This window comes from Camelus bactrianus, chromosome 16, assembly GCF_048773025.1.
Source record: "Camelus bactrianus isolate YW-2024 breed Bactrian camel chromosome 16, ASM4877302v1, whole genome shotgun sequence".
Taxonomy (NCBI): Eukaryota; Metazoa; Chordata; class Mammalia; order Artiodactyla; family Camelidae; genus Camelus; species Camelus bactrianus.
This window is the reverse complement of record NC_133554.1, coordinates 38,600,766-38,625,046: the sequence shown is the minus strand read 5'-3', so window position 1 is coordinate 38,625,046 and position 24,281 is coordinate 38,600,766. Positions and strand designations below refer to the sequence as shown.

Genomic DNA, 24,281 nt, shown 5'->3' with positions numbered 1-24,281 from the left:
TGTGCTGCAAATGAATTGAGATGGGGGCTGTTTGCTTTTGAAATTTATCTCTATCACCTAATCCCTAAATAGGGCCAGGTTCCACATAGACTCTGGGTGGGAGGTATTATTCAGGCTTCTGTTGGGATTAGTTAGAGGGATAGTTAATTGAAGGGCTTAGGCCTCTGGCTGACAAACCCTGGAGAGACGGGAGCCTCAGCTGTACCCACTTCTGCTCCCACTGGTTCCCAGACACTCCAGCTGCCTCCACTTCTGGAGCTGCTCTGCTTCAGAGAGAAAAGCTGGGAGTTTACAACTGGTCTGCGCTGGATACAAATCCTGGTTGCCGTGTCTGCCGTGTAATCTTGGAACTCACCAACAGTCTATGAGCCTAAAAAATGGGGATGATAACACTCATCTCTCTGTTTGGGGAACAAGAAGCAATAATACAGATGAAGGGCTTCACGTGGTGCACGACATGTAGTAAAAGCGCTCAATACACGGTAGTTCCCACCCACTCCCCATACGACAGGTCTTGAGGAACTGGGAAGGCCTCAAACTTCTTGTTCTGCAGGCTGGCTGCCAAGGACTCCCCTTTCTCCCTGGGACGCCCTGGACACAGGCTGCACCAGAGAAAGCATGGTATGGTGAGACAAACGTCTGAGAGCAGAGAGTTCCCTTCTCTGGGACGAAAACTGGATGACAGGCCCTCCCCCATCTCCATTCCTATTCTAATTCGTGCCCTTACAGATGGGAGCCACCTGCACAGTGGCCATTTCCTTGCAGGCCCCAGGGCTTTGACTCCTCTAGCCCCAGAAGCCAGGGCAGTGCTTGGCCCATTAAGGAACTCTCAACAAGTACTCAAGGCCACGGAAGCCTATTGGCTTGTGAGTAGGGGGCTGGGACCAGGTAAAGACCCCATTCCAAAAAAGAGGGGTGTGTGGAGAATGACTCCAATTACATCCTAAGAAGACGCCCTGGATCAGCTTTTTAAGGAAGTCTGCTCTTTATCTAAAATGTGGAAGTCTTCCAACTTGAATCCAGGTACGTGGAAGCTGTGAAAGCTCAAGGGTAGGTTGTCTCCCTGACCCATGGAGTTTAGCACAGGTAAGTACAGCTGTGAATCTCCACAAAGCTTCAGTGTACCTTTTTAACTCAATCTTAAACCATCTGGGTTACTAGAAACACTGTAAAAGTCCACCTGCATTTTTTCTCACAATCAACAATAGAAATCCTATGATTTTTTTTTTGGTTTTTAAAAAATTGAAGTACAGTTACAATGTGTCAATTTCTGGTGTACAGCACAATGTCCCAGTCATGCATATACATACATATATTCATTTTCATATTATTTTTCATTAAAGGTTATTACAAGATATTGAATATAGTTCTCTGTGCTATACAGAAGAAATTTGTTTTTTTAAATCTATTTTTATATATAATGGCTAACATTTGCAAATTTCAAACTCCCAAATTTATCCCTTCCTATTTCCTTTTCCCTGGTAACCATCTATGTCTGGGAGTCTATTTGTTTTGTAGATGAGTTCATTAGTGTCCTCTTTTTTCTTTTTTCAGATTCCACATACGAGTAATAATATATGGTATTTTTCTTTCTCTTTCTGGCTTACTTCACTTAGAATGATCTCTAGGTCCATCAATGCTGCTGCAAATGGCATTATTTTATTCTTTTTTGTCTGAGTAGTATTCTATTGTATAAATATACCACAACTTCTTTATCCAGTCATCTGTTGATGGGCATTTGTGTTGCTTCCATGTCTTGACTATTGTATATAGTGCTACTATGAACATTGGGGTGCATGTATCTTTTTGAATCAGAGTTCCCTCGGGATATATGCCCAGGAGTGGGATTGCTGGATCATATGGTAAGTCTATTTTTAGTTTTTTGAGGAATCTCCATATTGTTTTCCATAACAGCTGCACCAAGGTGTAGCTTTTTAACTCAATCTTAAAACTGTCTGAGTTGCTAGAAACACTCTAGAAGTCCACCTGCATTTTTTCTCATGGCTGACATTTCTTCCAACCAACAATAGAAACCCTACGATTTCTCAACACAGTGATCTGTGGTGGGACAGAAGGGCCTAAGCCACCCTCTCTCTCATGGAGGATAGTGCCCTGAGAGGCTGACTTGCTATAATTCAAGAAACTGGCAATACTATAGAGGAAACATCTGCTGAGCCAATGAGTGTATAATTTCTAAGAACAGAAGAGTGTTCTGGAAAAAGAAAAAGATGACAGGAGCTCATACACTGAACAAAGACAGAGTCCACCATTAGGAACAACCCTGGCCAATTCTCCCAACTATGGAAATCTCTAGGCTTTTGTGTTCTCACAGGATTTGAAATAAGAATATGCTGGGTACAACAAATATTTATTGGATAAATAATGCTGATACCATTTTTAAGTGCCTTATACAGATTCTATCAGCACACCACTAATCTAAATTCTTATAAGTTTAACATTACACAGAGACTTCAGGGCAACCTAAAAGTCTCTGGCTCTATTTAACAGAGGAAGGACCTCAGCTGGTCATTTGATCTTTCTCAGCCTCAGTTTTGTCTTCTGGAAAAAGGGCCTAAAACCATTTCCTTTTCCAACCTCTGGGATTACTGTGAACACCAAAAGCAATCACGTAAAACAGTTAGTCAACTGAGAACTCTTACACACTATTTTTCATACTCACCCAAACGTGTTGAAGAATCTACACAAAATAACCTGTATTAAGCTTACATATAATATGTATATATATGTGATGTGTATATTCACATTCGTATATATATAGTTACAAATATAGTTAAATCTAAAAAGTCCCTTGTCTACAGAGAACATCTCCCTTTATTTATTGATACAACCCACAGAAGACATACTCTCCCCACAAACACAAACATGCACAAGGGATTTCACAACTAAAAGCAGGCATACTGTATTGCCATCTGAATCATTTTCATTTTTGAAAGCAAAAGGTGATGGGAAGGTGGAAAGTTTCAGAAGGGGTAGTGAGTGGTGAGACAGGCAGAAGCATACAGAAAATATGAACAAGGCAAGCAGAAGAAGGAAGATGATGAAGACAGAAACTAATTAAAAAAGGTAGCTGCCTTGCTTCCAATTCCACCATTGTGTACCAACCATCTTTCTCCTATTTGATGTCCTCTGATCAGTTCCTCTTCCAGCACAAACTGGAGAAAGGGAATCCCTTCTGCTTTCTTGGAGTCTTCTGATCTCAATTTTAGGTCTGCATCAAGATGTGTGCAGCAAGGATGACCACTGATTTGTGAACCTGGGCAAGTTCAAGGCAGTATGGTCTACTTTTGAAAAGGCCTGGATTCTCTGTACTCCCAATGGAAAAAGACCCCTGTCCCAGCAATGCTCAGAATGGACTGGAGAAGGCAGATGGGCACCAGGTTGAGGAGAACATATTGAGAGACCAGGTCTTTTCAGTTGTTGTCTGAGTCTCCTCTACTGCCCCCTCTGTAAACTGACACAGGATGGGGTGCCCCACAGGAACAGCAGGTGGCTTTGGTTCAGCCCTCTGACTAACCAGAGCTGAGTACAGAGAGCCTGATGGGTTGACTGAGAATCAGTGATTGGCAGCTGGAAGCCTGGAATCCTTAGACTTTGATGATCAAGTGCAGTTAGAGCTCTCCCAACTCGCCTTCCATTGCCCGTACCATGACATACAGCTCGGCCAGACCCACCACAGAGGCCACAATCAATGCAGCCAGTATCCGCTGGGAAGAGAAAGAACCAGGCTTAACAGATGCAGGCCAGCTTCCAGCTCTGCAGACTCTAGCAACTAATAAGGATGGAGAGGACCTCAACCCAGCCCATAAGTTGGGGGAAAGGGAAGAAAAGAGGATCTGAATTCTCTTGAGGTTATCATCTACCCTCCATGACTACTGGACAGCTCAAATGCGCCCCTTGTTTATCACACAAATACTTTACCTGTGCAAGGCATTTTCACATACATTCTCCCTTTCCCACCAATACTCCCACCTGGGGCAGCCTGCCCTGCCCAGTAACTACTCACCGAGGTCATTTCTGTGAAGATATATTGGCTTCCAAGGTAAGTGCAGACAAAGGCAGCTGCCACCGTGACAATGAAGTTGAAGATGGTGATGACCAGAGCCTTCACTGACCTCACTTTGGGGAGGAGCCCAGGGAAGAAACCTTTAGGTTGCCATCCTCCAGGAGGCCCTCTTATCTCACAGCTCCCTCCCCCATCAAATGGGTTTCCCTCAAGCCTGAATAGCTCAGGCTTAAATACAGAGTCAGAAGGAGTGCCATGACCGACCGGTCACAGGAAGAGGTTTTAGCAGCCTGATTTCCTGGTACCTCACCTTGCTTCCCGAGGTCACTGAGAGTTCCACAGTGCCTTGAATCCTGAGAGAAAGAAAAGCAAATGATTTCAGAATAGACATAGCTCAGAGGCAGCCCGGAGAGTATTCATCTGTCAGTATGAGCTCAGCCCTCTTTGTTCTGCAACACATTAACTCTGCGTTCTCCATGGATTTTTGTCTGGGACCAATTGAAATCTTTTCTGGACCACAGATCAAGCATTTCAGAGAAGGGGTGTAGGTTCCTAGTACCCATCTACCCATCTCCTTCTCCAGGGCAGGAGCATACCAGAGAACAGTAGGGAGCCCTGTCAGAAGAAAGGCTCCAGGCTCATCTCCACTTCTACAACTTTTAAAAATCAGTCACATCTGAGCTCAGAGTGTTGGTAAATAAGTTGGGAATTGTATTTGGCCTGTACCCAGCACAGAGTCCCTATGGTCTCTGAAGAGTATACAAACCAAGTTTCTATGCTGTTTCTTTTATCTGTACCTCTTCCCAGTGCTGGGCCCTACTTTCAGGGGCTACACAATATATGAACTGAAGAGTGAGCCCTTACCTGACAGGTGACATTGCGGGTGATCCGCTCATATTCCTCATTGGCGAGCTGTATCTTAATCTTCTCCAGACGGGCAACTAGCTCTGGGTTCTGAAGCACAAAAATCAAATGAGAAGAATGATACTCCCAACTTGCTAGAAAGCACGGGCGCAAAGCATGCTAAAGGTGTCAGGCGACCCATATTCTGCCTCCATTGCTTTGGAAACTAGTCTTTTGGGTCTCAGTTTTCCAAGCTGTCAAACAGGGTGGACAATATCTTCTTCCCCCACCCCAGCTCAGGGGGATTTAAAAGACAAATATTTTAGCCCAAAGATCGATTCATAAATCTGGATGTATCACAAATCCAACTCAGCCAACACCCACTCTCACAGATATATCCCTTACATACCCGAGGAGGCTTCACAACCTCTGGGAAATAGATTTCACTGCCTTCTAGGAGCTCATGAAGGTATAGTGTGGAATCTGGGAAGAAAATATTTCCACAAACATAATGATGCATAGAGCTGAGGTCGAAGGATTAAGATCAGAGAAAAATGAGGCGACTGTGGACTGGAGACTGGGGCTCACCCCTTTCTCTCAGGTACTGGTGCAGATCCCGGATCAGGTGGAAGGAAATCAGGCGTTCGGTGCCACCCGGCTGACATTCCTTGTGCTTCTTCCCTAGTGCGGTCTCAAGCTCTGCCCTCAGCTTCCGCGGCAGCTGCTCTGGCTCGAGCTCCCCACCGGGACCCAAAGCGCGTATCAGTCGCTCACCGGCTAACAAGCAAGACGCCATGTCTAGCCAGTTGTAGGGTCAGGTGACCCCGACCCGGGACTTCCGTCTGCCTCCGCCGGAAGGAGCTCTGAGCTCACGGGGCGGGGCAGAGGGCCAAGGGGGCGGGGATACGGCGCGGGGCAGTGTGGGGCGGGGGCGGAAGGCCGCCCGGCCGCGGGTGCGTTTGTGTGTCACTAGCCCGGCGGGCGCGCTCTCGGGACATGGCGGGCTGTGTGGCCCGGCGGGCCCTGACGGTGGGCAGTCAATGGTGGTCCCGGTCGCTGGCCGGGGCCCGGGGGCCGAGGCTGTACTGTGCGGCGGGTGGAGCTGGGGCCTTCCCACCAGCGGCGACCACGATGACGCGGAGGCACCTCTCGTCCCGGTGAGGGACGGAGCGCGGGGGCCGGGCGGGAGCCCTGGGAACTTGTTCCCAGCCAGCGAGGAGACCACGGGGCCGGGCTGCGTGAGGGTGATTGGAGTTCGACCCGGGAGAGGGTCCCGGCCGAGAGTCGACCTGCGCTGCCTGGGACGCGTGCCAAGAGCAGAGAAGGGAGCCCTGGGTTGTGCAGGGCTGGCTCTGAGGGGACACTAGTAACCCTCCCATGGAGAACCCTGCCTCTCCGAATGGGGGAATCCGAGCACTGCTGTTAGTGGGCAGCCTTTTAATTAAGTCTCAGGGCTTTTGACTTGAACCCTCAGCCCATGACTGGGTCAAGGCCTCCCTGAGAAAGATGCTAGAAGTGGGAAACGGGACTCGAGTCTGGGCCCTGCGTGGGTCCCAAGTTTCAGTGTGACCTTGGGGATACACCTTTTATTTATGTAACTTGGGGAAGGGGGTTTGAGGCCATGGGGATGTTGTGAGTAGTGCCTCTAGGGATAGGACAGGCAGATCAGATTGGGGCTGGTGGATCAAGTGGGAGGAAGCATAACGTTCACATCTCCAAAACAGTAAGAAAGCATTGCTTTGAAGGGCCCCCTCGAAAAAGCAGCTCTGTGCAGCGAGGTCTCTGAGATAGCTGACCTTTTAATGGCTGAGATTAGACACGGACCTTGGGGAGAAATGATAGCTATTTGCAGTTTAAGACCCTTGAGAAAACTGATGTAAATCTGAACAAAAACTAGTTTGGGAGAATACTACTAGGTGCAGTGCAGGGAGTACAGTAGGAAATCTAGGGATGATTAAGCCATTCAAGGGCAGGGTGAGAACTGCAGTTTAGAGGGGAGATGGACGTGAAATCATATAACACAAAACAAGTATTTTTTTTTTGAGCACGCCTTATACACTAGGATCTGAGAGGGAACACAGGCTAATCAGACACAGGCATTGCTCCCATTGCTCCCATTACAGTTTCTAATGGAGATAAGACAGGGACATGAATAACTGAAATGCAAGGTGGGAAGGGCAGTTAAAATGTTGTGGTAAGTCAGGAAGGTGGGTCAAGGAAGAAATGGAGGCAAGGGATACAATTAATTAAGCAGGGTCTGAGGGCATGATTTGAGGAATGCTGAGAATCAGAAGAAAGTGATCTGTGAACAGACAGGTCTCATGGAAACCAAGGAGGCATCTCTAGCTGGACTTCAAAGGAGGAAAGACAGAATCTCTGGAGTGGTGGTTTGGCAGGACCCTTACGTGCTTCAGCTGGCTTCACTGCCCTGACCCTTCTCTGCTACTGCCCTGGCCCCTCAGTATCCTGGTAGCTTTTTCAGATGCATTAGTAAATCCATTCCCTTCTCAGCTTTTCAGTTGCTTATTCTTTTCCTTCCTAATCAGAAACCGACCAGAGGGCAAAGTTTTGGAGACAGTTGGTGTGTTCGAGGTGCCAAAACAGAATGGAAAATATGAGACTGGACAAGTGAGTGCTGGTCTGGGTCATCTTTCATTTTTATGGTTTGTTCTGCTTCTGAAAGGGTCAGATTTGGTCACAGGCCTGAATGTTATGGTATTCTGCCTTGGTGTTTGGTGCCAGACCAGAATCACAAGGGTGGGGTTTATTTTATTTTTGTTTTTAAGATGGAGTTTCTGTTTTCCTGCATTTGAATGTATTTCCATGTGTCAGTCAGTTCTCTTTCCAAATTAGTGTGGACAGAGATGGTTTGGATTGTTATGAGGAGAGAGCCCAGTTGCTGAAGAGTCATCTAACATAGTGGTTGGTGGGAAGCTAGTGGAGGGAGCTTTCAGAAAAGCAAACCTGCTTTTTGATGCTTTATCATATTTGCAGTGAAGTAAGATCTGGGTGTGAGGCACTTTTTTCTGTATGAGCTCCACTGCGATAGATTTAGGCCCAACTTTTTTTTTTTTTTTTTGTATGTCTGCAATGGACTGAGCGTTATGCATTGGTGTTAAATCAGAAAGCAATACCTTCACGGAGTTGACAGTTTAGAAAGGAATTATAATATGCAAATGGTCAACAGCTGTACACTGTGCTAAGTGGAGGGGAGGTAAAGGAGGCTTCCTAGAGGCCTCAGCTATGGCCTAAAGGATGAGTAGAAGTCACCCAGTTGAAGAGGCGGTAAGAGTGTTCCATAGTTTGTCTAGGCGGATCGCAGAATTCAAGGGAAAGAGTAGCAAGACCTTGTGCTAGAGTTGCTAACACCTGTGCCACTTAGTGGTCTGGGCCCCACCCAGATGGACCTGCTGGGCTGCAGACTCACTGAGGCCTCTCTTTCCTCCCAGCTTTTCCTTCACAGTATTTTTGGCTACCGAGGTGTCGTCCTGTTTCCCTGGCAAGCCAGACTATATGACCGGGATGTGGCTTCTGCTGCTCCAGAAAAGTAAGTTTCCTCATCATTGTGCCACATGTATCCTCAGGAGGAGACCTGCTTCATGGCAGACATACATAATTGGGGCCCCAGGGGTGAAGACAGCATCCTTCTGGGCCTTAGAAACACTCCCAGGCCACTAATACCCATGGAGACAGAAGTGTTTCATGCCAGGGACAGAATTAAGATCCCTTTAGGTCTCCCCAGGATGCTGTCCCAAGGGATTCACAATTTGCATTATAAGTACCCCAGAGGGCATTTGGGGGACTAGGCTTCTTGATTTCCTGATGTTCAGTTAGAATCTTTCCCTTAATCTTTTATTATCACTAGAATATGTTAAAAAAGAAAAGGCCCAGCTCTGTTAAATAATCACAGACAGCCCCTGGGACGTGAGGAGAATGGGGTGCTTTGGGTTTCGGGGACTGAGGCAGCAGTTTGATTTTCTCAACGTGGCCTGTTTCTTGTAAAAGGCATCCAGAGAGTAAGATAAATGATGACCCTATGCCATGGGTCCTCCATACTCCATTGCTTACCCCTGACTGGGGAGCATCTGGCTGGGGTGTTGCTGAACAGGTACACAGCAGGTGCTAAGCCCCTTCAATTCAGGCACCAGTCTGTTTAGTGAGGAGGTGATGGGGACCTGGGGCAAGCACTGCTTCTCTTTTCTCTGGGGGTGATCTTGGGCTGCTTCTCCTGCCCCATAGAGCAGAAAACCCTGCTGGCCATGGCTCTAAGGAGGTGAAAGGCAAAACTCACACTTACTATCAGGTGCTGATTGATGCCCGAGACTGTCCACATATAGTAAGTAAGCAAGATGGCTGTGCCTGGGGTTCTTCTCCATGGGAAAGGCCTGAACCCCGATGGGGGCTAAGGGAAGGAGAGGGGTTAAACAGGCCTGGGTCAGCACTGGGCCCCAAGCCCTCACTACTGGATAGTGACCAAGAAAGTCTCTGACTCACTTCTTGCCTTAGTCTCAGAGATCTCAGACAGAAGCTGTGACTTTCTTGGCTAACCATGATGACAGCCGGGCCCTCTATGCCATCCCAGGTGAGTGGTGAGCATCTGAATGGTGCCTGTGGTGGTCGGTCTAGTGTGTCTTAGGGAGAGGATTTTGATGCCTTTCTGATGTCCTTTAATCTGCTGGGAGGGAGTAAAGATGCTGAGAGCAGTGGTGGTCATCCCAACCTGGGACAAGGCCAGGAATTGTGTTTCTTCTCAGCCCTGGTCCTCTCCCCTCCTACATGAGTTTCACTGTCCCTTTGCCTCTCTCTGCCAGGCCTGGACTATGTCAGCCATGAAGACATCCTCCCCTACACCTCCACTGATCAGGTTCCCATCCAGCATGAGCTCTTTGAAAGATTTCTTCTGTATGACCAGACAAAAGGTATCCTCTCTTATTAAGGGAAGCTGGAATAGGAGGGCCCTTTCTTCAAAGAGAGTATCACAGAAGCATTTTCGAAGCTCTGTTTCCACAACCTTATTCAAACTCCCATTAGACTTGTCAGATAGATGGCTATTATCTCCTCCTAACAGATATGGAAACAGGCTCAGGGATGATGAGAAGGGACTGAAGGTTGCGAGGTGGTGCGGAGCGAGGTCTGAAAACCAGGGCTCCTAACTCCTAGTCCGCTTCTCTTCCCCTGATGTCAGCCCCTCAGGGCTTATTCTTGGTAGGCAGCTCTCTGCCTTCTTCCGGCCTGTGCTTGGCTCATGTTTGGGTGTCTTGTTTACCTGGGCCACCACTGGGAAGAGTTTTCTAGAAGGGGCAGTTGGAGAGTGGGTGCAATGCCCTGGACTCTGGCCTGGACTAACCAGTCGCCTCTTGTCCCAGCACCCCCTTTTGTGGCTCGAGAGACGCTACGGGCCTGGCAAGAGAAGAATCACCCCTGGCTGGAGCTCTCTGATGTCCACCGGGAAACCACTGAGAACATCCGTGTCACTGTCATCCCCTTCTACATGGGCATGAGGGTATGTGCCCAGCTTGGATACCTGCCCTCAGAGCTAGGTCCCAGGTTCTGTGTGGTATCCTCAGTGACTGCTGGTGTGGGTTCCAAATTTAAACCATGTCTGTGGTTCTGATTTCAAGTGCTGCATACATGGTTGGGGTTGAGCAGCCTCTTGGCGACAGCTGACACCAAGACCTAGAGCAGGGAAACCCTGGTCCCAGGAAGGAGTCCTCCTGGCTAACCCTTCCTTTTTCTCTTCTGACTCAAAGGGGCCATGTTTATGAAGAATATACACATGCTTATTTAAATCAGTCTAGGCCCATCTTTACACTTTTTATGCGTTAGTCAAACGTTCATTTAGCTGTTTCTTGCTTGGTGGTAAGCTGGGTCCTGGAGATACAAATAAAAGTGGAACACTGTTCCTGCCTTCCAGGAGCTCATGGTAGTGGGGGAGGCCAACATATAGCATGTCAAATATTATAATTAGCCTGGAGTATGGGAGGGCCAAGGAGGAGGACAGTGGCCTGGGCCAGCGGTGGTGGGAGGTGGCGGCTGACAGGGAGGGTGGTAAGGGAAGAGCTCCAGGCTGGTTTCTGTTGGCTTCCAGCTCTGTTGGTGATCTCGATAGGATGAAGAGGAGGGAGGCCAGGGATGGACCCAAGGGAGACTGCCTCCCTGTGGGCTTGTTGGCCATAGTTCAGACATAGTTGAGCTTTGTTCTATCTTTGCAACCTTCCTAGAATACATCACTCCTTCGGAGAGATGATGATGGGAAGAGACTTGGTCCTGCCCTCTGGCACTGAAATTCTTTGTGTTTTTTCCCCAGGAGGCCCAGAATTCCCACGTCTACTGGGTGAGTGTCTTCCTCGGGAGGAGGGGAACTCAGGAGGTGTGCCTGCTTGGGCAGGTTGGGAGGTGGGGCTTGTGCAATGCAGATGCCTTTGTTGCCCTTTGCTCTCCTAGAATTCTGAGAGGGCTAGCCCAGGGTCTGTTCCTTCTCAGATGTGAACTCTCCTTCCTACCCTCACAGTGGCGCTACTGTATCCGCTTGGAGAACCTTGACAGTGACGTGGTACAGCTCCGGGAGCGGCACTGGAGGATATTCAGTCTATCCGGCACCTTGGAGACAGTGCGAGGCCGAGGGGTGGTGGGCAGGGTGAGCATCTTTGGGCCAATAATGCCCAGTTTCTGGTCCTGCACAGCAGGCTTGGGAGCTTAGTGCATGGTTTCCTCCTTCTCTGTGGTTAAGGACAGAGGCTCAGTGTGTGAAAGCGTCAGGCTGTTTGGGGTGAGAAGCCTCATAACCACCCATTCACAGATGAAGAGACTGAGACTGTTAAATTTAACTAGCCCATGGTCCTATAGCTAATAGTGGCAGGGCCTGGATTTGAATCCAAGTGAATCTGACATCAAAGCTTGTGGTTGTAGGCATAGTGCCTTTTAAAAAATTTGAATTGGGTGCTCGCTTTGGCAACACATATCCTTAAAAAAAAAAAAAAATGAAAAAACACAACTGAATTGGAATGCCTTCAGGCGGGGCATGCACTCCCCACCACTCCTGGTTGTCCTTCCTCTGCCTCTTTATATGCGTACATCCTTTGCTGGTCCTTGAAGAGATCTGATTTTGCAATTCGTGTGCTACGCCACCGTCTCTTGAGAAATAAAGTCACGAGAAGGGGCCACATTCAACAAGCATTTATCGATGTTTGCAGGGACTTGGGGAAACTGGGTGGGATAGTAAAAATAGGGCTTTGGAGTTAGTCTGGTTTCAAATGCCAGCTATGTTGTTTACTCGCTGCATAATTTTGGGCAAGTTATTTAACCAAAATCTCAGTTTCTTACTGCTGAAATGGGGATAACACCTATTACCTTATGATTACCACCAGACTTAAGTCAGCAGGAGTTTGCAGAATACCACATGGTGCCTGGCACTCAGGTACTCAGTGAACAGACGCTGGAAGAGGTATTTACAGAGTAGGCCCTAGTTACCTCAGACATTCAATCTGAGATTGTCTTTCCCAAGGTCAGAATAAAAGGACCAGGTCAATGGCTGTGCTGTGGGAGGAGGTACTGGTCGAGTTATGGTGGGAGGCATGAGGGGGCATCCAGTCCTGACTGGCAGTCAGCATGGGGCCGCAGGGTACAGGGAGCTTGTCTGGCCTGACGTCTTTTGCCTGAACCCTCACAGGAACCAGTGTTATCCAAGGAGCAGCCTGCATTCCAGTATAGCAGCCACGTCTCCCTGCAAGCTTCCAGTGGGCACATGTGGTGAGTGAGCATGTGCTGGGGCGGGGGCAGCTCAACTTCACGGACACTGCAGGTCAGAGAGAGAGCTCATAGCTGACAGTTAACTCTGGGCCAAGTGAAGTCCTGAGGTGGAGCCTTATCTCCTGTTCATTGTTGTGTGGGTGTCATCTGATTTTTTATGACTGTCTGTTTCCTACTTCCCTGTGGTTTTGTGGACTAAAGACTTACGTCAGAGAGGTCTGGTGACTATTTTTTTTTTAAGAATGTACTTTATTTATTTATTTACTTTAATGGAGGTACTGGGGATTGACCCCAGGACCTCGTGCATGCCAAGTGTACACTCTACCACTGCACTATACCCCCACCCCCTGAGGTCTGGTGACTCTGATGCTGTACTGAGTTGCCCATGTAGTTGGTTTTTTGCCCTGCTGTTTCACTCCTTAACCTGGAAGTGTAGTTGGGTAGCTTATGCCTTATGCATCTAAGGACCAGTATCAGGACAGCTGTGTTTCTTATTTTCATATAGGGCCAGAATGGGCTCTCCAGACCTCAGGAGGGCCTTAGCCCTCATTCCCTCTAAACCAGCTTTTCTCTGACCTACAGGGGCACGTTCCGCTTCGAGAGGCCTGATGGTTCCCACTTTGATGTCCGGATCCCGCCTTTCTCCCTCGAAAGCAATAAAGATGAGAAGACACCACCTTCAGGCCTTCACTGGTAGGCCAGCTGAGGTCCTGAGTACCCAGCCTCAGCCCCTGAAGAACATCCCACGATTGCTGCAGAACTCTCTCCATCGTGGGCCACAGTGGGTCTCTTAATCCTTTGCGCCATTTGATTGTGGGGTTCTTGTTTTGGCGGGTGGAGTGTAACTGTTCTCTCCAGAAGACCCATGTAGGACTCCTCCAAGGCTGGCCTCCCCCATAAGCCCTGCCTGTGCTGTGTTCCAGTAAACCTTTCCATCAGGAACTCTGTGTTCAGCTGCCCAGGCCTGGAGGAGTTTCCTAGCCTGTCACACAAATTGTTTAGAATGTGAGGTTTGGTCAATAAACGAGTGCACGCTTGGCCATCCTCGCCATTTCTGCCCCTGGCGTCTCAGGCTCCCTTTTTGACCCAGCGGGGGCCCTTTGTTGCTTTCCTTACTGCCCTCCCAGGAAGCTGCCCCTTCTACTAGGTTGTTTCCTTCTTGAGACTGGGGGTCGGCTGACGTCTCCCAGGTCACTGTGCCTCTTAGCCAGTGGAATGGGGGCTGGACTGGACTCTTGTTCTTTTCTTTACCCTCTGCCAAGTGCAGAGCAGGAGGCCAGCATCAAGGTCAAAGGAGTGGCTTAGCTCTTAGTGCTGGCCAACTGTTGGCATCTCTGGCCTCCCTGGGCCTGGGAGAGGAGTGAGGCAAGCCTGTCGGGTTTCCCGGAGCAATGGGCTTGCCAGCTGTGGGCACAAGTCTCAAGCCTCCAAGATCACAAATGCAGAAACTCAGCCAAGGAGCTTTGGTATGGACGGTGACTAAGCCAAGCTACTTTCTGAGCTTCTCACAGATCTCCAAGAGCCAGAGATAAAATGTGTTGCATTTTTGCCGATTTTTAGGATCCCTGCACACTACTGTAGTCACTGTTAAAGAGGTCATTTTCTTGAATTAATTATTAAATCTCAGTTCCAGTCCTTATTAGTGTTGTCCTTAATCCTCCACCAGGGGGAGCCTGGGATGCGGGGCAACTGATTGCAATGGAACATAGGACCCAGCGAGAACATAATGAAGTCAGGTGATGAACTGAAATACAAGAATTACATTCAAGGCAGCGAGCTGACAAAGGTATACTCACTGTAAGCATGGCTCTGTACTACTGCAGTGTAACACAATTTTATTAGAAATTAGTGTTTGTTTTCATCATCTATACTGAGCAACAAAGAATTGTAGTTACATGATAAAGAAGGAAGTTCTTTCATACCGGGACCTGTGCTGTCTTTCAGGCAGACCTCGGTGGGGTAACAGGTTGATTAGAACCTAATACTGTCCCTGTGGTTAACAGCAGGCTTCCAGTTTTCTCAGAAACTGACAAGAATGTTTGACTTTTATCCACACCTTTTGTTTACATTCCCTTTGGCTGCTCGGAGTTGAAAAATTCACAACAGCCAAGAGCTGCTTTCTGAATGGGGCTGGGAAACTCAAAATTCCCCAAACCTTTACACCACAGTCTGATTTAAAAAGCTAAGATTATTTCAGTGAGTTCAGTGTTAGTATTTTAAGACCAAGGAGATATTTTCAGTTGGAGGAGATAAGTGCCCAAGTCCTAGACTCTTGTGCTTTCTCAGGAAGAAAAGACTACTCGCCACTGACACAGCTGAGGATCTGAATGTGAGAGCAGTAAAGAGAGGCCACAGGGGCTGGGGAGGTCAGAGGACAAGCATTAAAATACCTCAGTGGGGAGCTGGGACTTTTGAGTATTAAAAGGCTTCAGGAAGGCAGCTGAAGAAACAGGCCAGTGGCCTCAGGCAGAAGCATTCCAGTCACTGTGGGAGAGCCACAAAGCCAGAGCCGGAATCTGGCCAAAGAAATGGATTTGTCTTCATTTTGTTACTCCAGTGAGGGCTGGAAGAACTGTTTGTAGCTGATCACTAAGGTGCCCCACCTGAAAGTCTTTATACATTCAAGACTGTGACAAGTGTAAAATGCCTGATTAGAGTCACTTCCTCCCCCACCCCCCATCATGTCATTTCAGGTCCTTGTGAGCATCTGCTAACCCTGGCCTGGCATTTGCCCGTAGGCTGTATGGGGTCAGCCATGAGCAGCCACTTAGCTATAGTAAGAGTAGTCAAGAGACATGAACTTGATAACCTATGTCCCTTCTTGACTGGGTACTGCTAAGTGGCTGTGCTGCTTTGTTAGGCTGGTTGAACAGCTTCCCTAGCGGCATTCCTTTGGAAAAGAATTTGGATAAGCAGCCTCCCAAGGGCCAAGCCAAACAGAAGGATGAAAACCAAAGCCCTGAAGAGGATCTTGCACCCTTGCCCAAGAGCTGGTGCTTGGCATCTCCAAAAGAAAGCAAGCAAGCTTTCAAGGTGCTGAGGCTACTCACATCATCCTGTGTTCAGGGACTCACCACTGGACAGAACCGCTGTCTCCAGCCAGGACACAAAACCAGTAGCATGGGTGGGAGGCAGGGGGTGTGTGTGGCGAAGCACAGCCGCCTCTACACAGGGCTGCCAGTAATGCGGGACTCTGCGTTCGCTGCCGCCACCTGATAGGCCTGCAGGCCCGGTGCCCATGGGCTCCACAGCCTCCCTGCTGCGGCTCTTGCTCCTGGCTGCAAGCAGCTCCTGGCCCCTGTGATGGCTCTTTGGCTTTACAGTAAGTGAAGACAGCATGCCTCGGAGCCGAGGGCAAGTGAATCAAAGAGAGCAGTCATGTTAGACCTTAGAAGTCAGTATGTGGGGGTAAAATGTCCTTTCTCAAAGGGGTGTTATTAGGACCACAGGTCCTAACTTACACATCCCTTCCCCTCTGTGCTCTCTGTGCTGGCTGCTTGGCCGGTTTGGCAAAGCCAAAGCTGGTCAGTTTTTTTTTTTTTTTTCAATTATTGCTTCTTTCCCCTCCCTCAGATTGATTCTGTAGGGAAGAGGGGATTAGGATCAGAAAAAGATGACATGGGTTAGGGCAGAATACAAATCTCCTGAATAAAAGTACAAAGTGCTTTAAAGAAATAGATCCCAAAGGCATCAAAAGGGCCAAGGGTTCTGCTTTACTCAGGGTCCTGGAACCCTGGAGGGGTAGCAGAAATACCAAGTCCCCTCATTATTAGACTTAAAACTAGTCACTTCCTAGATTACTTTTTTAAAACCAAACTCATCAAGCCTATGCTTAAACACCTTAGGAAAAAAGGAGCCCCGTTTTCCTTAAATTGGGCCTCCACAGCACCAGAAGCCACCTTCCCCAGAGTGAACCCATTCCCCATGGGCCTCCACTGAGGCCTGAAGTAGCCCCTCAGTAGAGCAAAGGGACACTCAGCAAACGGCCAAGGGGAATGCTCTTGGCGGGGAGGTGGGCAGGTCAGTCCACTCAGCCCAGGACAGCAGCGACTCCCTGTGGCAGGAAGGGAGATGCTGAGCAAAGGGGCCAGGGCTCAGTCCTCCTGAAGTGCTGGGGGAGCAGAGCAAAGAAGCATGATCCCTCCCCTGCTCAGAACCTCTGACCTCCCAGGCAGGGCCTGTCATGCCTCTGGGTGCTGGAGCAGAGATGGAGCCAGCAGCAGCGTGGGGTGGCCAATTGGGCGGGGCTCCACAGGAGGGCAGACAGGGCGTCCCGTGCCCTGACTCCCGGAGGGTCTTGTCAGTCGCGATGGGCAGACTGGTGGCTGAGCTGCCGGTCATCGTAAGTGCTGTAGCGCTTGACGTGGATGCGGCGGACCCGGTCCCGTAGTTCAAAGGTCTCCTCGTCTTCACTGGGAGAAGCCTGGCTGCGGCTCCGGCTTGTGGCCTCCAACAGGGAGTTGTCTGGGACTCTGGGGGTCTCATAGAGTAGGACGTTGAGTGTTTCCTCATAGATACGGGCCTCTGGGAATTCCACCTGGGGAGGGGGATTGAGAGGAGCGAGTGGGGTTTCATCCCAAAGAGGGAGCAGCATGTCAGGGCCTTCAGCCCTGGTGGACTCCATAAGGCCTCCAGAACTCTCTCAAGAGACACGGCTGTCTGTCTCTTGAGGGAGGACAGGGGTCTCCCTCTGAAGGAGGTGTGAGGAGATGCACTCTACAGACAGAAGGATGCAGAAGATTAGCATCCCTCCCTTGCCCCACTCAATCCCAGGCCAGTGGGATTGTGTAGAGGCTATGGCCTTGGCTCTGTGGTTGGGCCTAGGTATAAATTCAGCTCCACCACTTACTAGCTGTGGGGCTTTAGGCTCAACCGTGCTGTGCTTCAATTTCCACATGTTAATATCTGCCTCAGAGTTATTGTGAACATTACATGAAAGACATAAAATGCTTAGCAGAGAGCCTGACACACAGTAAACAAACCAGCAAATACATAAATAAAAGCTTGGCTGTTTCGAGCTCTTCACATGCACACATTTCTCTCCCAGATGAGCTGCCCTCCCACCCCAGCAAAGCTCTGCTGTCTCTGAAACACGTTCATGGGGTGAGGGTGGGGGTGGGTAGGTAGCTATTCTCGAGGGAGGTACCATCCGCTTGCAGTCTAGGGACAGAGTTAGCTGGGTTTGTGTTAACTGTCTCCTGTCAAATCCCTCACATGTGCCTGACACTGTGTGGTTACTGCAGAGGCTAAGCTGACTGACCCGAAACGCTCAACCAGCGGGGGCCAGACAGGAGATCTGAACAGCTATTTCTACTGCCCTGCCCTGCACTGCCTCTCCTGAGAACTGTCTCATTTTCATAGCAGCTCTTTTAAATTCATACTATCATTCCTGAGTTTTCAAATGAGGAAATAGAAGCTCAGACGGTTTAAAGGGCTTATCTAAAGTCAGAAAACTGATAAACGGTAGGGCCAGAATTCAAATCTGAATTGGGCCAACTCCAAAGACCTGGTGCTTCCCTGCTGGTCAAAAGCTCCACCTCTCAGCTGACCAGAGCAGAGTTGTGTGCCATTCCCTAAACCTCTTTTATTAGCTTTGGTCCATGACCAGTACCTCACAGTGAGTTTGGGAAAGACGGCAAAACGTCACTTGGGGCCACCCTACCCATGCAGACAGAAGCCCCTTACCTTGGTCTGCTTCTTCTCCGTGGCGTACACGATGGAGGTGCAGCACACCTCTGCCAGCTTCCGACCCTGGCCGTAGAAAGACCAGCAGCAGATCTCATCGCCAATGACGTCCTTGATGAAGAGCACTCGGCCGTTGAAGCGCAAGGAGAGCTTGTCGAACAGCTCGATGTTTTTCAGCAGGTGGTCGTCGGAGTTGCTGAAAAACCGGTAAGGGCCCTCGGGCCTGGGTCCCAGCACAAGAGCAGGTGCTAGCTAGGCCCTCCTCTCCCCACCTCTCCCCTGTCATGCTTATGAGATAAGGAAAAGTCAAGATGCCAGAGGGACAGGGAGAGAAAGGGTCACAGGGCACCCTTTGGGTTTGGGGGCCTGCAAGGAAAAGGAGGTGGTTGGTTTTAAGTTAAAGTAGAGAAAACTGGGGGAGGGAGGTCTCCTCTCATCAGGCCCAGAAGGAAGGAGGTCACTGCCATCTCAGCAGGAGGACCCCTACCCTTGCTGTCGGGGTGGCACTGGCAACATGCCTGCCCACGAGGAGTCACTGAGAGGGTCTGGGTCTCCAAGCCTGCAGCCTCCTGCATATACCTAACTGGTGTGTTGAGAGGGGACAGGGGGACAGGGGGACATTGGCCCAGCAGTGAAGTACAAAGGCTGTCTTAGGAGGAGTCCCAGCCCCTTGGCTTCCCAGCCTTCCTCCACCCTGTAAGAGAATGCTGGGAAAACACCTGGCCTGCTGCCCGACATGACACACGTTAACAGAATATTACATGTTCAGTCTCGTCTATGTCCCAGCCAGGGCCCTGAATCGAGTTCCAAATGCCCTGGCTCTGATTTCCCTTCAACTCTCTGTCTCCTCCAGAGACCCAGACCTATGCTAACTGTGCCAGGCTCCCCTTGGGTCAGCTGCCCACCTTCTGTCTGCTCGCCCCTTTCGGCTGCTTCTGCAGTCCTTCCCCAGGCAGTGCACCCCACCCCCTCGCCAGGACCCCTCCCTACCTGGTGTAAGAATACTTGTTGTTGCTTCTGTTGTACAGCAGCTTCACCACAGGCTGTGAGGGAGAGAGCGTGAGGGCCAGGCAGGGGCCTGCGACCCGCAGCCCACAGCCCTCTGAGATCCCTCAGAGGTCCCAGTACCTTGGTGGAGGATTCAATGAGCCTCTCCTCTTCCTTCAGGGATGTGATGATGGGGATGTTGCACACAGGGTGGTAGGAGTCCTTCTTGTCCTGGGACACACACAGCCAAGAAGCTTTTTTGAAATCTTCTGTTTGCCAGGCTTAGCTGGGCTTTCCCCAGAAGCTGTCAGAGCCCCTCTGCACGGCCACCTCATGCTTGTTGAGGAGGCATCAGAGATCAGGAGGCCCCTGGCAACAGACACTTCCAGCTGGCACGCAGACCCCCATTTCCAGAAAACCTAAAATCCAGATACCTAGGTATATAAACAAGAAGCTGGGCCTAGTCACACTGCCTGAGTCTGTCACCGAACAAACTGACTGGCTGCCAGCTTGCTCAGCCTGGGCGACACCTGGTGTGTCTAACTATGTTTGAACTCATCAATCATCCCTGCCATGCACCCTTCCATGACTGGACCCTTCTGTCCTCGAAGGAGGGGGCCCATCCTGACCTCATCAACTTGCCCCAACTCCGCCTCCATACCTGCAGGGCAGTCTGGCACATGTTCACCAGCCCCTGAATGAGGTAATATTTCGCTTCAGCCATCAGTTCCTTGATTTCTTGCCGGTTCTGAGGGAGGATGATGGTGTCATCTCGAAGGTAATTCAAAATGGTGCCGAAGTGCTTTCCACATCGGTCTATGAGGATCCAGCCTAGGGATTCAGACGAGCCCCAGAGGGTTACTGTTTGCTTCCAGGTACGTCAGAGCAGGCCACAGGCAAAGGCCACCTGACGAGCCTGGTGGCAGGTGCTAAGAAGCACAGGAGCGTAAGGCCCACAGCATAGGAACAGATGTGGGAACAGAACCTCTAGCTCCCTTTTTACCTCTCCTCCCTGAAATCAAGAACATACTGCGGGAGACCCAGGCCCTCCAGGCTCTGTGGAGGCCCACAGAGGTGTAAGCTGAAGAGCCCACAGGCCCACTTCCTGGCAACAGAAACCACCAGGCCCTGCTTGCCTTCTGCCCACTGCCTGGTCACTATTGGTTCTAGTGAATATTTTTAAAGTATGCATCTTCTCCTTGGAAAACGTGTAAACACACAACATTCTATACACAATTTCAAAGAATTCTGAAGCTCTACTAAGAACTCCAGGTGAAGGAGTCTTACACTAGGTGAACAGGAAAAATGGGCCTAGACCTGCCAGGCTTAAGCCCTGCCCTGAAGTCATTTCCTCAGGAGCCCTTCCTTCCCTCCCCAGCCCGCCTCACAAGTCCCAGTGCCTCACCTTCTTTGTCAGTCAGCACCTCCATGCGCCCACTGAACATGGCCTTGAGCATGGTGTCATGCCGGGTTAGTGCCCGCACGGTGGTGTAGTACAGAGAACCACCCACGTTGAGCTGGACGTATTTGTTGCCCAGGCCTCCTCCCTTGAAGCCGCTTAGCTTGGGCTTGGCCCCTGAGGCTGGACACAGACAGGTATCCCCCGACATCTCCCGCTGCAGGTAGATCACCACACGGCAGGAGGTCGGCTTGGAAGGCTCCACTGTGGTGGAAGGGTCACGAGCGAGTGGCCAGTGGAGGCCAGAGCCTCATGCTCTCAGCACTGTGAGCAGGAGATGGGAGAGAAGATAGGAGTCAGTGGAGGAGAGCCCTCAGCCAGGAGTGGGGAGGAAGAAAAAGACATTCCTGCCATGATATTCATGGTACCAGGAACCAGGCCCGGGAGCACAGTCTCCCAGAACCTGGTGCTGGTCACCTCATCAGCCTTCCTGAGACTCAGCTGAGCTCTGGGTGGCAAGGCAAGCAAACCCTTAGAACTAGTCAGAGACAGCTCCAGGAACAGACTGGGCAGAGCAGAAGTCCTTACCCCGGGGAGCCACCAGTCAGCTTCCAGTTATTTTCTTCTTAAGGTTCCCAGGATCCAAGGCTTCCAGCCAAAAAACCTACTGGGAATCCAGCCAGCCTAGGAGTTTCCCAGGAGTCCGAGGGACAGGATGCACTTCCTTTCTAATGATTCCAGGCTCAGGAGCAGCCTGCACCAGTGCTTCCTTTGAACACCACCCAGAGTCTGGCTTCAGGAAGGCAAGTAAGAGCAGCCTCAGATGAGCATGGACTGAGCCAGGCTGGAGGGAGCCAGCCAGCATGCCCAGCAGAGGTTACCTTGGCTTCAGTCGGGGTTTCCTGACCTTCCCCTGTTTTTGCATCATCCCTGTCCCAAGTTCCTGAAATTGTCACCATTTTTCAGGATAGAACAACCACAGGATGGCTATTTTTGCTCCTTTTTCCTGAGAGGGGGCCCAGCCTATCTCTTCCTTTCTTCCTGCCCAAAAAGAATGGGGAGATAGGATAAGAAAAGACCAGATGATAAATCTAAAAACAATTAAGTGATTTGGAAACTGAAACACTAAAAGGAGTTCATAGAAGGGAGGAGTGAGGAAAGCAAAAGAGGGCAAAGCCAGGTCACCTCTTGTGATCTAGATTCTACATATGTTTTGGTTTTCTTAAGAATCACTAAAATTATTCATTGAAAGAAAAAAATAGCAAACATTCTTTCCATGTTTATTATGTTCCAGGTACTATTCTAGGCACTTAAAACATCTCAGCTCATTTAATTCATTCGGCAATAAAACAATATTGAGTGCCTAGCAGGTTAAGCAGTAGGGACAGATATGAAAAGATATTGTCCTTGCCTTCAAGGAGTTCAAAGAAGCATGATAATGTTAACAAGAATAAAAATAGTAACAGTTAGCATTTACTTGGCCCCTGCTTTGTGCCAGGTGCTGGGGATACAGAAGAGAACAAACAAGTCACAGCCTCGGGGAGCTTATGTTCTAGTGGGAAGACAGACAGCCAACAAGAAAATGAACAAATAAGCAGGCAATTCTAGAAGGTGAGAAATGTAATAAAGATGATAAAACAGAAATAAGAGGCACTAATTTGGATGGGGAGCTGGGGAAAGCCTCTTTGGGAAGGTGACATTCCAGCTGAGGTCTGAAAGAGCATTCCAGATAGACGGAAGAGTAAGTGCAAAGTTCCTCAGTTAGACACAAGTTTTAGGAACAGAAATAAGGCCAAGGTGGCTGGTGCATAGAAAGAAAGGGGAAGTTGGCTGGATGTAAAGTCAGGGAAAGCAGGGGCTGAATCATATTGAAGACTTTGGATTTTATACTAATTGTAAGAGTAATGGATTGTAGGGTTTGAACAGTGGAGTGATATGATCCGAGTTTATTCCGGCTGCTTTGTAGAGAATGGATTGTAAGGTTGCAGGAGAGCAAGTGGGAAGACCAGAGGAAGCAGTAGTCTAGGCAAGAAATGATGAAGGCTTGGACTACAGTGGTGGTTAATACAGTCAGAAAAAAAAGTGGAATGGCGTCATTTCATCATCACACACGCAGACATTTACATCATCTCTAAGTGCACTGGTTTTCCCACGTTTACTGCTCGACTCTCCAAACAGTCCTTAGCACAATGCTATGCACATTTAAAAGTATTTAATGTTAAAAAAAAAGTATTTAATATGTCAGTCTGTTAGACTGAAATCCCTGCAAAGATTTAAGTAGGTCCTAGGGAAGAATGTCCAAGGAAGGGCCAGGGCAGGTGCTGTATGAAATACTGAATTCCTTTGGTGGTTGTCCAATGTGGATAAGATGAGCCCCCACCAACAGACTGCCCATTCAGTAAATAAACTCGAATGGCATGAGATCATCTTACCTTCCTTTGCCCACCCCAAAGGAATAAATCCACCCCTTAACAGGTTTTAACAAGTTCCCTATGTATTTTGTGTTTGACCCCAATTTCCCCAGGATCAAAGAAAGCACACATACATATTCCACCAAAGCAAAGGAGCTCAAAGACTGTGGGCTACTAACAGGAAGGCAAATCCAAGCTAATCTATTCCTTTTCTACAAAGCAATTGCTTTGAGCCCCTGGATGACGTCAGCTCAGATTCTGCCCGCTCAGATTCCGCCCAGGCCAATGGATTCCAGGAATCCTGTGGCAGGTGACGCCCCAGAAAGTAATTTCAGTGAGAATGAAGTTTCCACTGAGAGCCTCAGTGCTTTTCCTTCCGGACTTTGTGTGTGGATATTTGGGGATGCTAGGGGGCATATCCGTGTCTCGTTCGGCGAAGCTAATGGGAATCCAAGCCGAATAAAGGGCAAACTACCATGGCGGTGTTATAAGGTGGGGTCCTAGGGAAAAAAGGTCCCAGGAATCCGTCACACTGGGGATGGGGAGGGCGGGAAGCGAGGAGGAGCCGATCTTGGCTAGAGAGGGCGGATCTAGCAGAAATCCAAGGTGTAAATCTTGTGCTTCATCCAAAGGGTCTGGGGAAATTGAGCGAGACCCAACCTCTCTGTGGTCAGGGTAGAGTCTTCCCCAGCCCCTACACCACCTCACCACCGAGAAACCGAGACCGGCTCTAACACCCACCCCAAGGGGAGGATCTGAGCTCTCCACCTCCCTTCGCCGTCCCACGCCTTTTCCCCGAGACCGGATGGGGCTCTTTGCTCAGTCCGGGACCCGTCCATCCCTTCCCCTAGGGCACGGGCAGGCTCAGCTCTCACCCTCCCCGGTGGCGCCTCGTCTCAGCTGGGCTGCAAGTCGACACCGTGCCGCCCCTAGACTGTGGCCGCCTGCCTGCCAGCAATCCCAGGCGTAAACTCGCATCCTCCACCCACAGACCCTGCCCGCAACCGGCCGGAGCCTGAGACTATAAGGCGGGGCAGGCCTAGCACCCAATCAGGCGGCAGGGAGGAGCCCCTGAGAGTATGTTGCGGTGATCGCACAGGTACTTCCGTCAGCCTTTCCGGGGCAAAGGCTTCTGGGTCTTGTAGGCAACCGTCCCTCCTCTCAGGCCTCTGTTTCCCAGCAG

At 49.7% G+C, this 24,281-nt stretch overlaps 3 protein-coding genes across 6 annotated transcripts; 1 reads left to right on the top strand and 2 right to left on the bottom strand.

Moving 5' to 3' along the window:
• Positions 1–28: 28 nt before the first annotated feature.
• Positions 29–5,718, bottom strand: VMA12 (vacuolar ATPase assembly factor VMA12). 3 transcript variants are annotated; one of them, XM_010958282.3, is made up of 6 exons: positions 5,456–5,718; positions 5,277–5,350; positions 4,889–4,978; positions 4,335–4,377; positions 4,025–4,137; positions 29–370 (listed from the first exon to the last, which is right to left on the bottom strand). In XM_010958282.3, exons 1-6 carry the CDS (start codon positions 5,661–5,663, stop codon positions 290–292), a joined length of 609 nt encoding a protein of 202 aa, XP_010956584.1. In that variant the 5' UTR covers positions 5,664–5,718; the 3' UTR covers positions 29–289. The 3 variants fall into 3 exon arrangements, with proteins under 3 accessions (XP_010956584.1, XP_045375005.1, XP_010956583.1); XM_045519049.2 differs by lacking the exon at positions 29–370 and adding an exon at positions 2,350–3,274; XM_010958281.3 differs by lacking the exon at positions 29–370 and adding an exon at positions 2,350–3,725 and having other exon boundaries at positions 5,456–5,716.
• A 55-nt stretch (positions 5,719–5,773) lies between these two features.
• Positions 5,774–14,255, top strand: POLDIP2 (DNA polymerase delta interacting protein 2). Its single transcript, XM_010958286.3, has 11 exons — positions 5,774–6,024; positions 7,414–7,495; positions 8,317–8,414; positions 9,107–9,203; positions 9,374–9,449; positions 9,679–9,786; positions 10,234–10,370; positions 11,175–11,201; positions 11,379–11,504; positions 12,537–12,616; positions 13,199–14,255. Exons 1-11 carry the CDS (start codon positions 5,864–5,866, stop codon positions 13,311–13,313), a joined length of 1,107 nt encoding a protein of 368 aa, XP_010956588.3. The 5' UTR covers positions 5,774–5,863; the 3' UTR covers positions 13,314–14,255.
• Positions 14,256–14,434: 179 nt separating this feature from the next.
• TNFAIP1 (TNF alpha induced protein 1) lies at positions 14,435–24,132 on the bottom strand. 2 transcript variants are annotated; one of them, XM_010958287.3, is made up of 7 exons: positions 23,974–24,132; positions 20,694–21,011; positions 19,950–20,119; positions 19,430–19,519; positions 19,292–19,344; positions 18,302–18,497; positions 14,435–17,153 (listed from the first exon to the last, which is right to left on the bottom strand). In XM_010958287.3, exons 2-7 carry the CDS (start codon positions 20,896–20,898, stop codon positions 16,917–16,919), a joined length of 951 nt encoding a protein of 316 aa, XP_010956589.1. In that variant the 5' UTR covers positions 20,899–21,011; positions 23,974–24,132; the 3' UTR covers positions 14,435–16,916. The 2 variants fall into 2 exon arrangements, with proteins under 2 accessions (XP_010956589.1, XP_074199203.1); XM_074343102.1 differs by lacking the exon at positions 23,974–24,132 and adding an exon at positions 21,276–23,900.
• Between the last annotated feature and the right edge of the window lie 149 nt (positions 24,133–24,281).

Coding starts and splice junctions, on each gene's coding strand:
- POLDIP2 (XM_010958286.3), top strand. CDS start 5,864: ATGGCGGGCTGTGTGGCCCGGCGGGCCCTGACGGTGGGCAGTCAATGG. Junction 10,371..11,174: donor CCTTCTACATGGGCATGAGG/GTATGTGCCCAG, acceptor TTTTTTCCCCAG/GAGGCCCAGAATTCCCACGT. Junction 12,617..13,198: donor GCTTCCAGTGGGCACATGTG/GTGAGTGAGCAT, acceptor TCTGACCTACAG/GGGCACGTTCCGCTTCGAGA.
- VMA12 (XM_010958281.3), bottom strand. CDS start 5,663: ATGGCGTCTTGCTTGTTAGCCGGTGAGCGACTGATACGCGCTTTGGGT. Junction 4,378..4,888: donor CCCGCAATGTCACCTGTCAG/GTAAGGGCTCAC, acceptor TCTTTCTCTCAG/GATTCAAGGCACTGTGGAAC. Junction 3,726..4,024: donor TCTTCACAGAAATGACCTCG/GTGAGTAGTTAC, acceptor TTCTCTTCCCAG/CGGATACTGGCTGCATTGAT.
- TNFAIP1 (XM_010958287.3), bottom strand. CDS start 20,898: ATGTCGGGGGATACCTGTCTGTGTCCAGCCTCAGGGGCCAAGCCCAAG. Junction 20,120..20,693: donor GGTGCTGACTGACAAAGAAG/GTGAGGCACTGG, acceptor CTGAATCCCTAG/GCTGGATCCTCATAGACCGA. Junction 18,498..19,291: donor AACAAGTATTCTTACACCAG/GTAGGGAGGGGT, acceptor CCGGTTTTTCAG/CAACTCCGACGACCACCTGC.